The following is a 16388-nucleotide window of genomic DNA, read 5'->3' as shown; positions in this document are numbered from 1 at the left end:
TATATATTTTTTCTACCCTAACTTTCACTTTGTCTATTCAAATAGTTTAATAAAACTCACATTTACAAAGGATTTTATTGGCAAATAAAGGCCCATATTAAAAATTTTATCAAAACAAATTTTTGTTCTACATAGCTAACACTACGAAATATTTTCTTGGACTTATAAAGAATATTTAATTGCATATAAGTTTTGCTTTGGGTGGGATATTGAAAACGTAAGAAATTAGAAAAGACTAGAAACAAAAGTGAAAGTGACTAGTCTTAACTTTCAAAAAATCAAGTGCAAAGATAAATAGTGCAAATAATGAAAACTAGAAATTTTATAGGCAACTTTACAGTCTTTCCTGCTTTTGCACTTTTACGTATTGACAACTTTATAAACCCTAACAACTGTATGCAGCATGGAAATGGGCTATCATTTATCTCCATTGACTAGACTCAAGGAAGCCTTTCAAAGACTTGTCTCACAGTCATTTAAATCACTGGTTCTTGACACAGGTTTGGGAATTCACTTCTTTTTAAACAGTTCCTAAGGGAGGGGTTATTTAAGAAGGCTCTATACTGACTTAAGTTATAGCATGTAACCATCATAATTTAAAATCTGACATACAATACTACTGGATGAAAATCATACCAACTGCCAACTCTACAAAATAAGTTAAAATAAAAATAATTGTTATTATTAATGTATTTGACATTTGTAAAAAAAATTAATTCCAAATACAAAATCAGAACCTCTTTTTTAAAAGTTATCTTTAAGAGGTTTTATCACTAAAATATACAGATTTGGGTAAAATGAAACATTAATCTGTCAAAATCACTGAGAATAAGTCCATACCAAACTAGAAAACAATTAATTCAAATATACTTGAATTGTGTAACTTTAAAAACAAGTATTATAGCAACTTTTCATCTTATCAAAATGTTACTGGGATACTGAGAACAGAAATCTGAACACAATCAGTTTCACCCTACAAAGGACATAAGAACTTCCAAGATATACCAGATTATATTATTAATATTTGCCACCAATGAACTCTTGGGAATTTTACAATTTTAAAGTAACATAGAAAGTGGAAAAATAAACAGAAACTTGAGTTTGAGGGCGGGTATGTTGCCTAATTTCAGAAATATATATTCTTGAGGGTCTCATAAGGGCCACAATGTTAAATAGTTGCTAGGACTGCAAACAGAAAACAAATAGAAAAGACACCTAAGATTTCAATTCAGTGTTTTTAACCTGGTTTATTGTACTTCTAGAAATTTATGTGGAACAAAGGCTCAAGGTTCTATAAAGCAAGGCATAATATGGATCTTTGTGGACTGCAAAACTGAATAATTTGATCTAAAGAACATTTTGAAAAGCAAATGTAAACTACATTGTAACATGAGCCCAGGAGAATAGTCTGTATGATAAATATTTCTGATAGTTTAAAAATAAATATGAAAAAGTTTGAAACTTTTAAAATTTCTTCCCCTCTAAATAAGTCTCTAGCACCATCTGCCTTAACCAGAAAAGTTGCCATTCCACAATTGTGCTATTTATATTTGTCCAGAAAAGCAAACATCCTATACCTGAAAACAGATTTATATACTGCATCATCATCATCATCATCATAACTAGACCAATAGCTCTCTCATAACCAACAAGGGACCCATTTTCTCTGAAAACTTCCTTAGTGACCATCAGCTTCATTGTCCTTAGCAAACAACTCTCATTTAAACTGTGTCTTTTCCTACCTCCAGTAAAAATTTCTCCCACTTTACCTCCAAACCATTCCCTTGTATACCTCTCACACTTCTATTCATAAACACATTTAAACAGCTCTCCCCCTTTCTGCTCTCAAATTTCCAAACCAGTAAGTCTCAGCTCCAGGAACTTACCTAAAATACACATACTTCTTACTTTCTTCAATTCATACATATCTTAACAATGTCAATGCTCTTCAAACTGCCAACTTAAGACTACAGGGAAGACAGCCGTCAGAAGAAACTGCGCAATTACCTCATAATACAGAAATCTTTCTGGGATCAGTTAGCTATGTTCTTTTCTAAGGCAGGAGTCAGCAATTTCTTTACTTCCTTCTTAAGGAGGTAAACTGGAGTGCCACTGGCAGGCCTATGGCAAGAAGTATAAAAGAGAGCAAAACAAGGAAAAAGGAGGATGGGAAAAAAGAAAATTCCAGTGTATAGGGTAGGGAGGTAGGTCAAATGTCACCAACAACTACCTGCACTGGAACTGCCAATCCACTCCAGCTCAACGGGAGTTTGACTCATTCCCCAGCACGACTATTAGCTCATCAGCAGATGGCCATCACTGAGCTGGTCAATGTGAATACCTAAGTCACCTGTCCCGTAAGTTTGACTGCTACTTCGTAGTAAGAACACAAGTCCTCTTAGGATTTTTCTGTGTTAATCCAGTTTAGAGCAAAACACATGCTAACAAGAGTATTTCCAGGTTTCTCACAATTCTAGAATATAAAGGTTTGGTCCTTGAACTTGGAGGCTTCTTAAATTATTAAAGTGCACCCTAAATCAAGAAAATTAAACTCTTTAGCTTAAGTTTTTTCTAGGAAGTGTTATAAAAATTTATAAGCAAATTACTAATAACCACCAAAACAAAGTATATATTCATGAAAATGCAAAAATCTTGCAATTCCAAAATGAGTAAAATATTTCTGGTCCATAAGAAATAACTTTGTTTTACACAGAGGATCACCACCATGTTTCTACCTATCAAACAAGACAATTTTCCACAAAAGTAAAGCACATCAGGAAAAAAGAAAATAAATACCAAACACAATATGGGGACAAAATAAAAATGAGTAGCTGTGAAATTCTTTTTAAGAAAAATATTTCTAACAAGTAACCTTTGCCATATTCAACCTTCCTAAAGACATAAATGGCCTAGGACCATCCAACATCAAAACTTGGTAGTCAGTTTAGCAACTGAAAGGTAACAAACTGTTGGCTTGAAACCAATCATATATTTCACTTTTTACCTGGTTCTTGCATTATGAAATTCTGCCTGACTCATGCTAATGCTAATTTAGATGATCGCCATAGTAATGAAATTTCTACTCTGAAAGGGCCTGTCAAAGGGCCTAGGCCTTAAATTTGGGTTTTATTTTAGGAGCAAATAACTCTTCAAACATTAAAATCAGCTTTTCTTAAAAATTATTGCAAATTCTTTATATTAATGTTGCTGGGTAAAAATAGTGATTTTAATAGCAGTGACCACTTAAGTGTCACATAATTTCATTATGAATGGTCTAAATTTGGTTAACTTTCAATGAAAATAAATATTATGAGATTTAAAAGTAGATAAACTTTAACAAACAACTTTGCACAAATTACTTTAGTGAATTTATTCACTTAAGCAATTCTAATAAACTCTCTTTCCTATTCATTTCACTTTCATGGGGAAGCGTGCATATATAAATATGTATCTATAAATCGTTGATATCCAATTTTAGGGATCATCAACTATAAATGTTATACTCAGTTATCACCAACCTTTTTCAAACTTAAGTGGCTAAAGATTCTCTTAGCATCCTTTTATATAGAAAGCAGGATCTCATTCTGATACTGAAAATGAAAAAAGTCATCAGATTTGGTATCTCACTTTTTATGGGGGAAAAAAAATCTTAAAAGTACGTTGACATGTAAAATAAGACAAATCAAGGAGCTACGAAAGCCACCAGAACAATTTCAGAAATCTCCACTCTGAAATCATGTGGAAATGTGTGTATGTGTTAACATGAAAAAATGAGTGGGAATACTGAAGACAGGGTGAACCATGTGTGGTGGTGGTTTAGTTGGTAAGTCATATTGGACTCTTGCAACCCCATGGACTGCAGCCTGCCAGGCTCCTCTGTCCATGGGATTCTCCAGGCAAGAATACTGGAGTGGGCTGACATTTCCTCCACCATGTGTGCGAGATAAAAATAATCATGCCCATGGTGGGGTCAATCATGGCTGGCAGAAAACCCAAGATATCATAAAAGAAAAAAGTGTTAGTTTAGAAAGTTTCAACATTGCTAAATAAAAAGTGTTAAAAGCATAGAAAAAAATGAATGAGACAACCCCCACAAACATCAAGTTTCATAGGAAAAAAGGCAGGAAAAAAGTGACCTATACACCTTTTTTAATATACCAAATCTTAACTGACTTAAAGATTATATAAAGTAGTTGGGTCATGGTACCCACCCATATTCTCATTATCAATGGACTTATCTTTTCCCCTCCCTTCCACCCAAATTTAGTTGTTTCCTGCAGAAAATGTACAGCATTCCTATAAGTATAAGAAATGAAAACAGTGAGTACAACTGATATAGATCCATTGACTTTTATTACAAATGTACTTGATCACTTGGCTTCAAAAAGTTTAAAATCAATACCCTATTTTCTGTATGCCAGTACAAAGCAAACTGTTTTACAAATTAAATACCTAAAAATTTGACAAAAATATTAAAATTTGATGAAAAACAATTATAAAAATCCTTAATCTCTCTCTTCAAAAAAGGAGGCAGTCTTCCCAGTCCTATTGTACAATATTAATAATATTCACCATTTTTAGAATAGGTAGCTAAATTATATTTTTTCTGTTAGCATACAAAACTCTTAGACTAATATATTTTATTTGTATATGCTCCAGTTAAGTTTGTGAATGCCATCTGATTGCAATATAATCAACTATCTTTAATTGAGTCCTAATTTACACTTATTTAATAATTTGCATAGTTTAAAAGGGAAAAAGGTTATTCTATAACTAATTATCATAGGCTATTACAGTGCTATTTTTCAAGGCAACAAGTACTTGCTCCCAAATGAAATTATCTGTCTTCTTTAGGCAGGGGTTAAAATTACTAGCAGCTTTCTCCATCACCTGAAAAACCAAATTGGGATAGTTATCCATCTCTAGATGTGAAGACCTATAAAATACATTGATATATTTTTCACTTTGAGTCAAATTTCAACCCCTGCATGGGACAACTAGAAAGTGAGACTTTCAAGGTTTTTTATTTCCCTGTTGGTTTTGGTTTCTACTCTCCATGGCTTTTCAGAAGCTGGAAAAGTCTGTCTTTCTGACTCACATTGTCTTTTTTTCCATTTGGCAAATATTCATCTACCTCCAATCTGTATCTAGTGGAGGAAAAGCCAACATGGCTTTTCTTATGAACTTCCTTTGTTGTCAAAGGCATGTATAATGATTTCTACAGTTCTGGTTAGTTAACTTTAGCTCCCTCTGTGGCTGGATGACTGCTGCTTCCAACATCAGCATGATAAATAGGAGGCACAAATAAAAAGTAGCTTAAAAAAAGATTTGGTGACTTAAAAAAAAAACCAAAAAAACGAACAATACCAAACACACACACTTATATGGGCATTTAAAATCTGGTGGCTGATCTCTGGATTAAATTACTTGACAATGTCTCTCATTTTAAAGAATGTAATGCATTTCAAGTGTTCTTTTATACTTAGGCAAATAGTATAGTTTAACCAAGCTCTTGGACCTTAATTGTAAGACAAAGCAGATCATTAAAAATAAGGCATACTTGTCATGAATTAACTTTTGTTTACATGTTTTTGGCACATTTGATCATACTGTCTTCTATGAATAACACATATGGTCAAATATACCATTTCCTTTTTTGTTTCAGCACAAACAGGGTTTACCAACTAGTAAAATAAAAACAAGGAAAAACTCCAACATAAAACACTGAGTTATAGAACCTTGGTAAAGTACCGAGCACCTGGGGGGAAGGGTGGAAAAAGGATGAAACAGGAGAAGGGAAAAGGGAAGGTTGGGGGTACTTGGGGAGGTAAAGTGAGATGCAAAAAAAAGAGCATCTTTACAGTCATTAGTCTTTTCTATGATCACGTTTTAAGTCTTAAAAGATCTGAATGTGGATTTCTTTTAAAATCCACTGACCATAAATCAGACACTGGTTTCAAAATCTTAGTAAGATTGTGTTTAACTGTTATAGTGTAAAGATAATTGCACAATACATGTGCTTCTTGATCCGGTAGGATTCCAAGCAGAATCTGAAGTCTATAGCTATGAAAGGCTTCACTTTAGGTAACTCGGACCCTAAAGAAAACCTCATGAAAGAACTCGCATCTCAAAGAAAGGACACTTTGCCTAAGTTTGCTGTGTTTTTGTTGACTTGCACTACTTATTGCTGGCTACTATGAAACACTGATCTAGGAGTACTCCAACAACCTGTAGTACAAGGCTTAACTTTAAGAAGCTATAGTAAACAAGAGACAAAATCAAAGCAATTCTCTTTCCTAACTAATAACAGCACAGAGAATGCAGTCTTTTCCATATCACAGTTAAAGTACAGTGAACAAAACAGCTCAACAAACCTTAAGACAAAAAAGTGCAGGTTATTAATGTTTACATGCAGTTGATAAGCATTCCAAATGTCACATTATGCACTGTAAAAGCTCAACTTTACTATGTGGAAATAAGAAAAATGCACCTTGGGGGAAGGGGAAAAGCAATTTAATCATTTCCAGTGATTTTGTAAGTAAAGAAACTCCTAACTATTGTACGGTCACCTCATATTAAACATTGTATGAATATTAAAAGCAAACAATTTAATGGGAAAATGCACAGTACAATGGAAATAGCTTGTTATTCAACACATACAGTAGATCTCAAAAACAAAGACAACACACTCAACCAGGGAGCTTAAAAATACCAAATCAAAACCCAAAGAACCAGCAGAAAGAAAAATCCTTCAAAAAGACAACTGTTTCACCTTCCTAGGCCAATGCTTTACAATGTGAGAAGCACTGATACCTTCCAGCTCCTACAGGTGGTGTCTTCTACATACAGCAGTTAGATCTATATGGCTGGATTTGCCAAGATAACAATTCTATCCCCAGAACTCTCTATGTCAGACAAGACCCCTTTTTTTTTTTTTAAAACCAAAATACTTTCTACAGAATTCCAAACCAAAATGTACTGTTTAAGGCATCTTTTTTTTTATAACATTTTCTCTTCACTCAAAGATGATAGTCATGCAGCAGTTTAATGATAAAAATATATTAATATTTTACTATACAGCAGCAAGAAGTTAGTTGTCAATTAAAAGCACACAAACATCTTTAAATGAAAACCTGTAAAAGACTATCGTTACAAACAATTTCAGTTTGGAGGACACCAGCTTGGTAAAGTGCTCTCCTAAGCTTTGCATTTTCATACCCTACACCTTGAATATATGAGTTATAGAACATACTTTTGATAGAAGGCTTGTACACTTGGGGAACACAAATACACTTAGCATATAATGTAGCCAGTAATAACTAGCACCACAGCTACATGGAAATCCTTTACATACACCAACTTGGCTTTCACTTTTAAAATGAAGCTCAGAATCCATGGCTCAGTAGGATAACTATAATTGTGTTGCTCTGCTTGTTAACAGGTCTACATAAGTTAATAGCACTGGCAAAAATCAAAGGATAGCTTCAGACCTCTTACAAGTTTAGGAGACAGTGCTAGTGACCACAAATAGACTCACTACCTGATGTCCAAGTACAGGTTCACTGGAAATTGCTGCACGTTAGTTAAGTTTTTAAAATCTTTCTACACATAATAAAAAAAATATATTATGAACGATACAAGTACATCTCATATACACAATAATGACAAAATGCCTACTCAAAGCAAACAGATGCAGAAAAATATTATGGGAGATTTCCTTTTCTTTCTTTCTCTTTTTTCTTTTACTATTTGAATAACTTTGGTTCCAACCGTAAAAATCACAACTTAGCAAATTTCATTTAAATGCCTTTTTTAATAATTTCTTCATGTTCACAGAAGTTTCACTGACCATTTTTATATGTTTAAGGTCCAGATGCAATGCATATTGTATAAAAGAGAGCACTTATTGTTTACCTTGCATGAATTAAACCTACGTACCTTTAACTCTACAAACTTCTGCATAACATTTAGACAAAGCTCAGACACACAGCATGCCTAGCCCTCATATATATACACATCTCTAATCACAGGTATATAGGGTGTCAAATATACTATAATAACCTCCATGTAAGGTTTGAAATTTGGTAACAAAATGAGAAAAACTAAAAATATTATTTTACGTGTTCTAAAATATCTCTTTTTTGTGCTAAAGTCAAATGTTAGCTCAACATGAAAAGGACTTTTATATAATTCAGCAATATTATAATCTTGACCATTTTGCAAACACTTTTAATAATAATAGCTTAAACGTGTACAAAAGTTCTTGGTTAATTAGGGAAATAAACACTCAGTTCTTTATATTTTTTAATCAAGTAGGAAACACAGTTCATATAATGTTATTACTTTTTGTATTTTTTTTTTTTGTTTTTTGTTTTTAGCAGCTGCTTACTGTTTTATATGGTGGATAAAGTGGACAACATCCAGCGATGGGTGGCAAGTCAAGAAGAGAAACTGTCAGTTGGTGGAGGTTCTGTGGGTGGTGCTCCCTTGGAGTTAACAGGTTTTTTTTTTTTTTTTTAACTTTTTTACTTTTTATTTTCTCTCTTTCTTTACAGTATAGTTTCTCTGTGTGTGGCTGTGTGTGTGTGTGTGTGTATGCATGTGTGTGTGGGTTTTTTCCATTCAGTTTGATCAATCTTCTTCCCCTTCTTCCTCACCCTGCAGCAGCAAGGTGGCAGCGGCTGTCTCCTCCTGCTGCTGCTGCTGCTGCTGGTGAAGCTGCTCACAGGCAGCTCGCTTCTCCCTCTGCTTCTCTTGAATCTTCTTCATCTCCTCCGAGTACTTGCAGAAGGTGTGTCCAAACTTGGCCCACACCTTGTAGGGCACGGTGATGGAGTTGCGGTAGGTGGGCTTCACCTCGCTCACTCGCATAAACACGCCGTACTTGTTGGAGCCCACATCGAAGAAGAAGCGCTTGTTGTCCACAGTCAAGGAGGTGCCCTCGGGCAGCTCAGCCGGCTCCTCCTCCACTCCGTAGTCGTCGATGAGCTTGGCCAGAGCGTCGCGGAACTCGATGAGCCCCTGTGCGGGCAGTGCAATGGTCTGGCCCTGCGTGGAGCCCAGGCCGGGCCCCCGGTTGACCGTCTGGCGGATGCGCAGGAAGCGGCCGCGCTGGTTCTCCTTGAGATCCATGTAGTACTTGCGGTTCTCGCGCACCAGGAACTCGCTCTTGAGCGCCCGGCGCGGCTCGTCCTGCGCCTGGGCCAGGTCGGGCGGCTGGCTGGGGCCCAGCTGCGCGTAGTGCTCGATGAAGTCGCCCAGGTAGTCGCGGAACTCCACGGCCACTGACATGGAGAGAGTAAGGCGGCTCTTGTTGCCGCCCGCGCCCACCTCAGCGATCTTTAGAAAGCGGCCCTTGGCGTTCTGCTTTACGTCCAGGTAGAAGCGCTTATTCTGGATGTCCACCCGCTTGGAGGCCAGCTCCTGCGTCTCGTGCTGCAGCCCCCCCGGGGCCCCGCCGCCGCCGCCGCCGCCACTGCCGCCGCCGCCGCCCCCGCCGCCACCACCGCCCCCGCCGGAGCCCGAGCCTGGGTGCCCCAGGGAGCCGCCCGAGCCCAGCGCCGCACCACCCTGCTCGCTGCCGCTGTCTCGGTCCGCCATGATGCTGCGCTCCGCCGCCGCGCCGCCGCCGCCTGCCGCTCCGCCCGCCGCCGCCTCAGTCGCCTCAGCCGCCGCTGCTTTCCCTCCCCGGCTCCGCCTGCTGCCGCCGCAACCCCCACAGCCAGTCAGCCACTCTCGCGAGATCTGCGGGAGAGACGAGACAGACGAGACCCGGTAACAGGGCACTGACTCCCCAGTACAGTAGCAGGGCGCCCTACTGTACGCGCCCACCCGCCCGCCGGCACGTGACCCGTGCCCCCTCCCCGCTGCCAGTCCCCCATCCGCCCGCCCGCCAGGCGGCGCCCACCCACCGGTCCTCACCCTACACCCCTGGCTGGGGGGTGGGGGGGATCAGGACGCGCCGCGTCGCAGCTGCTGCCGCCACGGCCGCCACCACTGTAGCTGTCGCTGTTGGCCAGACCCTGGGCAGCCTCGGCCCCGGGAGTTGGGGGACTAGGGGTAGGAAGGGGACTGCCATACTAAGCACAGGGAGCGGGCCTGAGCTCTGTTTTCCAGTGACCCCAAAGAGGATGTAGGAGGAGGGGCCTGCGTAGCGCAGTCGAACTGCTGCAGAGGGGACACCGAGTCACGGCAACCCCCTCCTCTGCGGGCCCCATCCAGAACCAGATCCAAACCCAGACAGGCCCACCCGTCGTTTGGCTGGGCCGTCTCCTACCGCAGAGCCCTGGCCGCAGGGGCGGCCGAGGAAGAGAAGAGGTGGTGCGGCTTGTAACCCTTAGCTGCAGAAGGGGCTGCCAGGGATGAGGACGGGGCGCCGGCAGCAGTGGCGTGGAGCACCAGACACCTAGCCCGTCCCTCCCCTCTCCCTCCCCTCGCTCCCGCCGCTCCCCCTCCCCGCGCACGACAGCGGCTCTGGCCTCAGATGATCCCGCTCCCCCCTCCCCCCAACCGCAGCCCCGCACAGTCGGGCGGGCGGGCGCACTCACCGGTAGGGGGGAGCCGAGCAGAGGACGGCAGCCGCACCAGGGCCGGGGTGCCCGCAGTGCCTTTTTCCGTTGGCTCTGCCCTTCTCCCCAACCAACAATCAGAAAGAAACCCCGCACTCACCCCCAAACCTTCAAAGAGCTCCCTTTGGGACCAAGACTGCCTGCCTGCCTCCCCCTCCTCCTTCTGAGATTTGGGGAAGGGGGGCACCCAGTTCAGGGCTGAGCCCAGCCAGGGTTGCCGGCCAGCTCTGCGGATAAACCAGGCCCAGCCGAGCCTTCAGCCCCTAGCCCGACTCTTCCTCTCTGGAAGGACCCAGAATGAAGAAAACCAAGCAGGCTTTAGGAAATTCACGAGCTAAAAATGTCAGGAATTTCCTGGGAAACGCAGTTCCTTAAGGGATTCATTAACGCAGGTTCGCTCGCCCCTTTTACTCATCCTCCCAGAAACTCCTAAGTGTCAAGGAGATCCCCCATCTCTCAAAAAGTAAGACACTAAATGATCGCTGGTTTTTAGGAAGACAGCTAGGTTACTGACCATTACCAATGACAGCTAAACCAGTGACAGCAAAAAGGGGTCTTCTCTGGTCTCAGGAAGGGGCTCAGAGATAGATTTCTCTCTTCCTAGATCTGAGGCATAATCTAGGGCCTATTTTCCTTCTCCCAGATAGACAGCTAATGCTTATACTCCCTCACTGCAGTCTGCAGTCCTAGCAGCTGTGGGAAAGCCAGGGCCTATCTCCAGGGCATCTCCTACCTGTGCTCCCAGATGCCCCCATCACCTTCTGCAGGGGTCTTAGAGGATACAGACCCCACAGCCCTATTCCTGGTTTTCTCAAGCATGGATTGCTGCCTCCATCCTGAGAAGAGTATGACCATCTCATCTATAGGCTCCATTCCCATTGAACATCGCCCATCCCCTGCCCCCAAAAGTAAGGAGACTTGCCTCCCTCGCTCTTAACCCCCAAGACATCTGAGTACCTGGCTGCCCAAGCTTCCTGGAAAAGAGAGGGGTAAAGAGGGGACTAATGATAAAGAAACCCAGACCAGCCCAGGGTATAAGTCTTGTCAACGCCTGAGACGTTAAAGCTCCCTGATACATCCCTTCATCTCCTGGGCAAACCTGCCTGCTAAGTATTCCCAGCTTCCTTTTTCTCTTCCAAGGGCCCCATTCAACCCAGCAGTAGCTACTTCAGCTCTGGGCTGATGTTCACTACTTCCCGCTAAAGAGGAAGAAATAGGCAGAGCACTCGGACTTCGGAAAAGAAAACTGGGATAGTCCTGTGAACCAGTCTCAGAACTACCCACCTGTCCAGTTGTCCCTGAAATGGCTCTCTGAATAGGAGGCCCACTGTGAGAGACGGAAATCACAGGTTTTGGGCCCCATAAAGAACTTCCCCCTAGTTTAGGGGCATCCTGTAGCACTGAGTAGTCCCCTTTCATTGCTGATTTTTCTGCGCTCCCGCCCCTGTCCCCAAGTCTGTCGGGAGGAGATATAGGAACAACTGGTGCACTGCCCACCACACAAAAATCCAAGTGTGAAGAAGCGGCGGCTCCTCTAGGTTTGCATGGTAGCGATCAGGACCCTGGATAGACCCCGTCCCAAACAGGGTCGCAAAGGCAGCGTGGCAGGGTCTCCGCACAGAGCTGGGCGGGGCATTACGCTCCCACCTGTAAGTTGAGACTACTACGACCTGGTTAAGACCGATCTAGAAGAGCCGCTATTCTTTCTCGTGATTTTACCTCGCACTGAACCGAGCGCTTGTCCCCTCTGGAGAGCCCAAAGCAGCAAAGGCCAGTGGGGCTGCGAGGAGAGAGCACGCGGCTGCCAGTCCTTGTCACTCTTCCATATTAAAAAATCGCTTCCCCCAGAACCAAAAAGTAGAGCTTGAAACTGCCCGCCTTCTTGAACCAATTCTGGGGTCTAAATTTCTTTCCCTGTCCCAAATGTTTACGTCCAGGGTTCTGAAGTGGTTTGAATTGGGGAATGCCCTTATTTTCTGAAAAAAAAAAATGATGGTCACCAGGAACTGATGTCTTAGTTTCCTAGTACAGAGGCAACTGATAAAGTTTTTAGACAAAACACAAGTTAAATATCATCTGCACGCATAAACTGGGAATTTTAAGCTCAAATCAGCTAACAACTGAGACCTGGAACTCTCCACATAAATATGTATTTATTTCATGCTTTTTATTATATATGTATAAAATTTTGCCATTATATATTAGCTTCTTGCCTAGTTTGTAAATGTATCTAAAAGCAACCAAGGTTAATAATGCCTTTCCCAAAATAATACAATGATAAATAGGATATTTAACACATTTTCACTACTCAAACAAGAGAGTTTATTTCAGGATAAGCCTGTGAGTGTGGACTTTTGGTCAGAATGGGAGAGGTGGGGAAAGGCGGCTTTCCTTAGGCTATAGAATACAGTACCCTTAAAAGTTTGTCTGAGAGAAGTCTTAAAACAAAGAGGTTAGAACCTTAAACAGAATTTCAAAGTTAGATTTGCATACTAACACAGAAAATCCATGAGCAAACTTGTGGATTTAAAAACACATCTAGCCATTTGTTAATTACCAAGACAACATGCTAACTTGGTAAATGAAAAGCCAATTCTAGTGTCTAGATGTTTGCATTGTTATTTTAAAACAAATAGTTGCAGAATTAAAATTATAGTTTCAATACAATGTAAGAAAGACACAGGGAAAACGAAATACATTAATATGCACAAAATATCTGTGTTAATGAAAAAACCATAAAAAAATTCCCTTTCTCCTCAAAGTTTGCTTACATTTTTAAAACCTGATAAACATCTCTAGATTTAGTGTGCTCTCTTATTAACAATACACACACATTTTGAAGAGAATTGAGATTGCTTTATCTTTAATTCCTCTATTTCTACATCTTTAACAAACTCTTAACAACAAAAAATTGTTTGCTAGAGAAATAGATACTAGGCTGAACAAGAAGGAAAAAAAAAACCCTCATTTTCCTCAGACTGAACTACGGATGAGTCTGAAATAATCTAATTCTAAAAGTAAAAGTTAACACACATTTACAAAATAAACTTGGAGAGAGGGAATCTACCTCTGGGTAATAAACTCTTGATTATGGAGTTTCCAACAGAAACAATACACTCATTAATATTTCACAGAATCACATATTTCCCAAATAAAAAAGCAGCAAAACCATTAGTACTTGTGTTCTCAAGTGCTACTTAGGTTAAATGCCTGTTTTAAACCAGACAACAATTATCTTCAATACTCAAATCATTAAAACTAACTGGAATGTTGTACTGCAACTGTTCAAAAGTGGAGGAATTACCCATTTCTTCTCATGGCTAGCTATCGGGAAAATTAAGGGAAACTATCAAATAAATCTTAACATTTTAACAACAACGACTAATAGTATTTCAACGATCATTTTTAAAAAGTCTATCCCCTTTCTACAGCTTACTTAATCTTTAAAACTATGCCTCTCCAATGCTATTTAAATGTTTAGGATTAAATATATGAACTAAACATTTAAAATCTGAAGAGAACAATCCATGTGATAGAATCCTCACGTTTCACAAAATGTTATTTTAAGCATTTGCAGAAGAATTAAATAAATGTAGCACACACTCTAAATTCGATAAAAGATTCAGAGAACCCGACATTTTATATACCCAAAAGATCCAAACAGAACCGATGCAAATGTCAATAACTCTGTTTCGTCTGATTCTTAAATAATTTTACTAGTACCCAAAGGAATGAAATCAGCAACTCTTTCCACACTCTAGTCAACACTCCAATTTTCAAAGCCGCAATTCGAAAACGTCAGTTTGGGCGGGGAGCAGTGAGGGTCTTGAAGTAATCAAAAAATTCCTTTTCCTCCTCTGACAGTCTACCAAAAGATGTCAAACCAAATTCAGCCTATTATAAAGCACTGGGGCTTCCCTTCCAAGGACACGGGACTCAAGCACAGACACCGCTGCAAAAAGCTGTCCCCAAACGCCTGGTCCGACCGAAACGTAAGGGGCCCAAACAAGAACGAAATTAGAAGCCTCAAGAGGGTCCCGCAGAGACAACGGAAATTAAAGTAGCATTTATTCAGGGGTAGACAGCAACGAACCAACGTTCTCCCAGCCGGACTCTCAGCCTTTCTCTATCCGAATTCAGGCTCAAGGCAGAAATATTTGTGGGGGTCCCTTTCCCCATTGACATCTCAGCCGCTGCCGGGGCCTACCGTCGCTCAAACGGAAGACCCTCCAACTTCACATCCGTCCCTTTTGCCCTCGGACAAAAGCAGAGGAGACTATGGAGCTGACCTAGCTCTGTGGGGCAGCAAAAATGCCTTGTCCGGGCCACCCATCCCTGGGCCTGGCTTCATCTGCGCTGTCAGCACCAATGTATTCTTCTTTATTTTTGCAACGCATACTGGGCGGGTGTATGCATTGCGGGGGTGGGGTGGGGATTGAACAGAGAAAGGAGGGGTTGGTAGTGGAGCCTTGAACCCTCCTTCCTCTCCCCTCCAGCCAGGGGTGCTGTGCAGGGAGTGTCGGCCAGGTTTGGCGCACTGTCCCAGGCCCCAGGCTAAGGTGGCCAGGGGAAATGAGGCTTAGGGATTTCTAAGCAAACGGTACCACTGGTGGTCTCCAGCGCCTAAGGAGGTAGGATTGTTTTCTTTTTTTTAAAGGGGCGTGTGATTTTCTTTTTTTGGAGGTGGGAGGGAGTTCGTTCGTTCGTGCGCTCCGGAGGGAGGGGGGGCGCTTTGCTGCACTGCCAGGGTCCCCGGAGGGAGGGTGAGGGGATGTCTACAACGGTACAGTAATTATTCCTGGGGTATAAGAGGGCAATCAGAGGGAACAAGGTGGGCGGCACCTCAAACTGTGGCAGTGGCAGCAGAGAAGGTCGCGAGGGGCTTACCCGGGCGGGCGGGCGCTGTCCTGCCGCAGGTGAGGGAGGGCGCGGGCTGGAGGGAGGGAGGGCGCGCGCGAGGCAGGCGCTAGGCAGGCGCGAGGAAAGGGGGAGGGGAGCAGGGCGCGCGCGCGCACACCTGTCCTGGACAGCGGCGCGAGCCGAGCTGCGCCTCACTCGGGCTCTGCCGGCAGAGGAGGGAGAAGGGCGGGCTGGCAGGCGGGGGCGGGACGCCGAGGGGAGGAGGAGGAGGCGGCTCGGATGGCTGGCTCGGCTCTCGCTCGTTCTCCCTCCCGCTGGCAAGTCCGGCTCACACCCTGCCTCTCCCGCTCACTCACAGCCCCCTTGACTCTCCCTCCTCCTCCTCCTTCCCCTGCGGGATCCGCTCGCTGCCGCCGCCGCCGCCGCCGCCGCAGACGGCAAGTCGTGGCAGCCAGACGTCGGCGCGTAACCCGGCGCTCTGTGCGTGACTCCGGGCGACGTCAGCGCGCGCTCCCCGCTACCCACCATCTCCCCCCCCACCCTCCTCCCGTGGCTCGCGCCCTCCGCCCTCGCGTCCCTCCGTTTCAGTTGCCGCGGCGGCGGCCGCCGAGCGCGTTCCCTCCGCCCTCCATCTCGCGCGTGCGCGCGCCCTCCCAACCGTTGGCGCGTCAACAGCCCACGGCCCAGGCCTTAAGGCGCGTCTGAGGAGGGGGCTCCCTGCGGCCTTTTTGCCCGCCCTTCCTCCAGCCACCGTCTGTAGCGCCCCCGGGAGGACTTCTCGGTTGTTGGGCTCTGAGGGCGGAAGCCAGGCTCAGGCGGGGACGGAACCCTGTAGGGCCTGCGTCAGCTCCAACTTAGGGCCCTCAGCGTCGTAGTCAGTGTCGCTACCACCCTGTCACCCGCGCCTCCCACCCCCCCCAACTCTCCACCGTTCCGCTTGCATCTCTTAGGAGGCGACAG

General features: G+C 43.3%; 1 protein-coding gene across 2 annotated transcripts; it reads right to left on the bottom strand.

The window, feature by feature from the left end:
- Nucleotides 1–7793: 7793 nt before the first annotated feature.
- On the bottom strand, nt 7794–15886 carry PURA (purine rich element binding protein A). 2 transcript variants are annotated; one of them, XM_061151458.1, is made up of 2 exons: nt 15456–15886; nt 7794–9744 (listed from the first exon to the last, which is right to left on the bottom strand). In XM_061151458.1, exon 2 carries the CDS (start codon nt 9598–9600, stop codon nt 8632–8634), a length of 969 nt encoding a protein of 322 aa, XP_061007441.1. In that variant the 5' UTR covers nt 9601–9744; nt 15456–15886; the 3' UTR covers nt 7794–8631. The 2 variants fall into 2 exon arrangements, with proteins under 2 accessions (XP_061007441.1, XP_061007442.1); XM_061151459.1 differs by having other exon boundaries at nt 15586–15886.
- Between the last annotated feature and the right edge of the window lie 502 nt (nt 15887–16388).

This window comes from Dama dama, chromosome 9, assembly GCF_033118175.1.
Source record: "Dama dama isolate Ldn47 chromosome 9, ASM3311817v1, whole genome shotgun sequence".
NCBI lineage: Eukaryota > Metazoa > Chordata > Mammalia > Artiodactyla > Cervidae > Dama > Dama dama.
The sequence above is the reverse complement of the archived record's forward strand: the minus strand, read 5'-3'. Positions and strand labels throughout refer to the sequence as shown.

Coding starts and splice junctions, on each gene's coding strand:
- PURA (XM_061151458.1), bottom strand. CDS start 9,600: ATGGCGGACCGAGACAGCGGCAGCGAGCAGGGTGGTGCGGCGCTGGGC.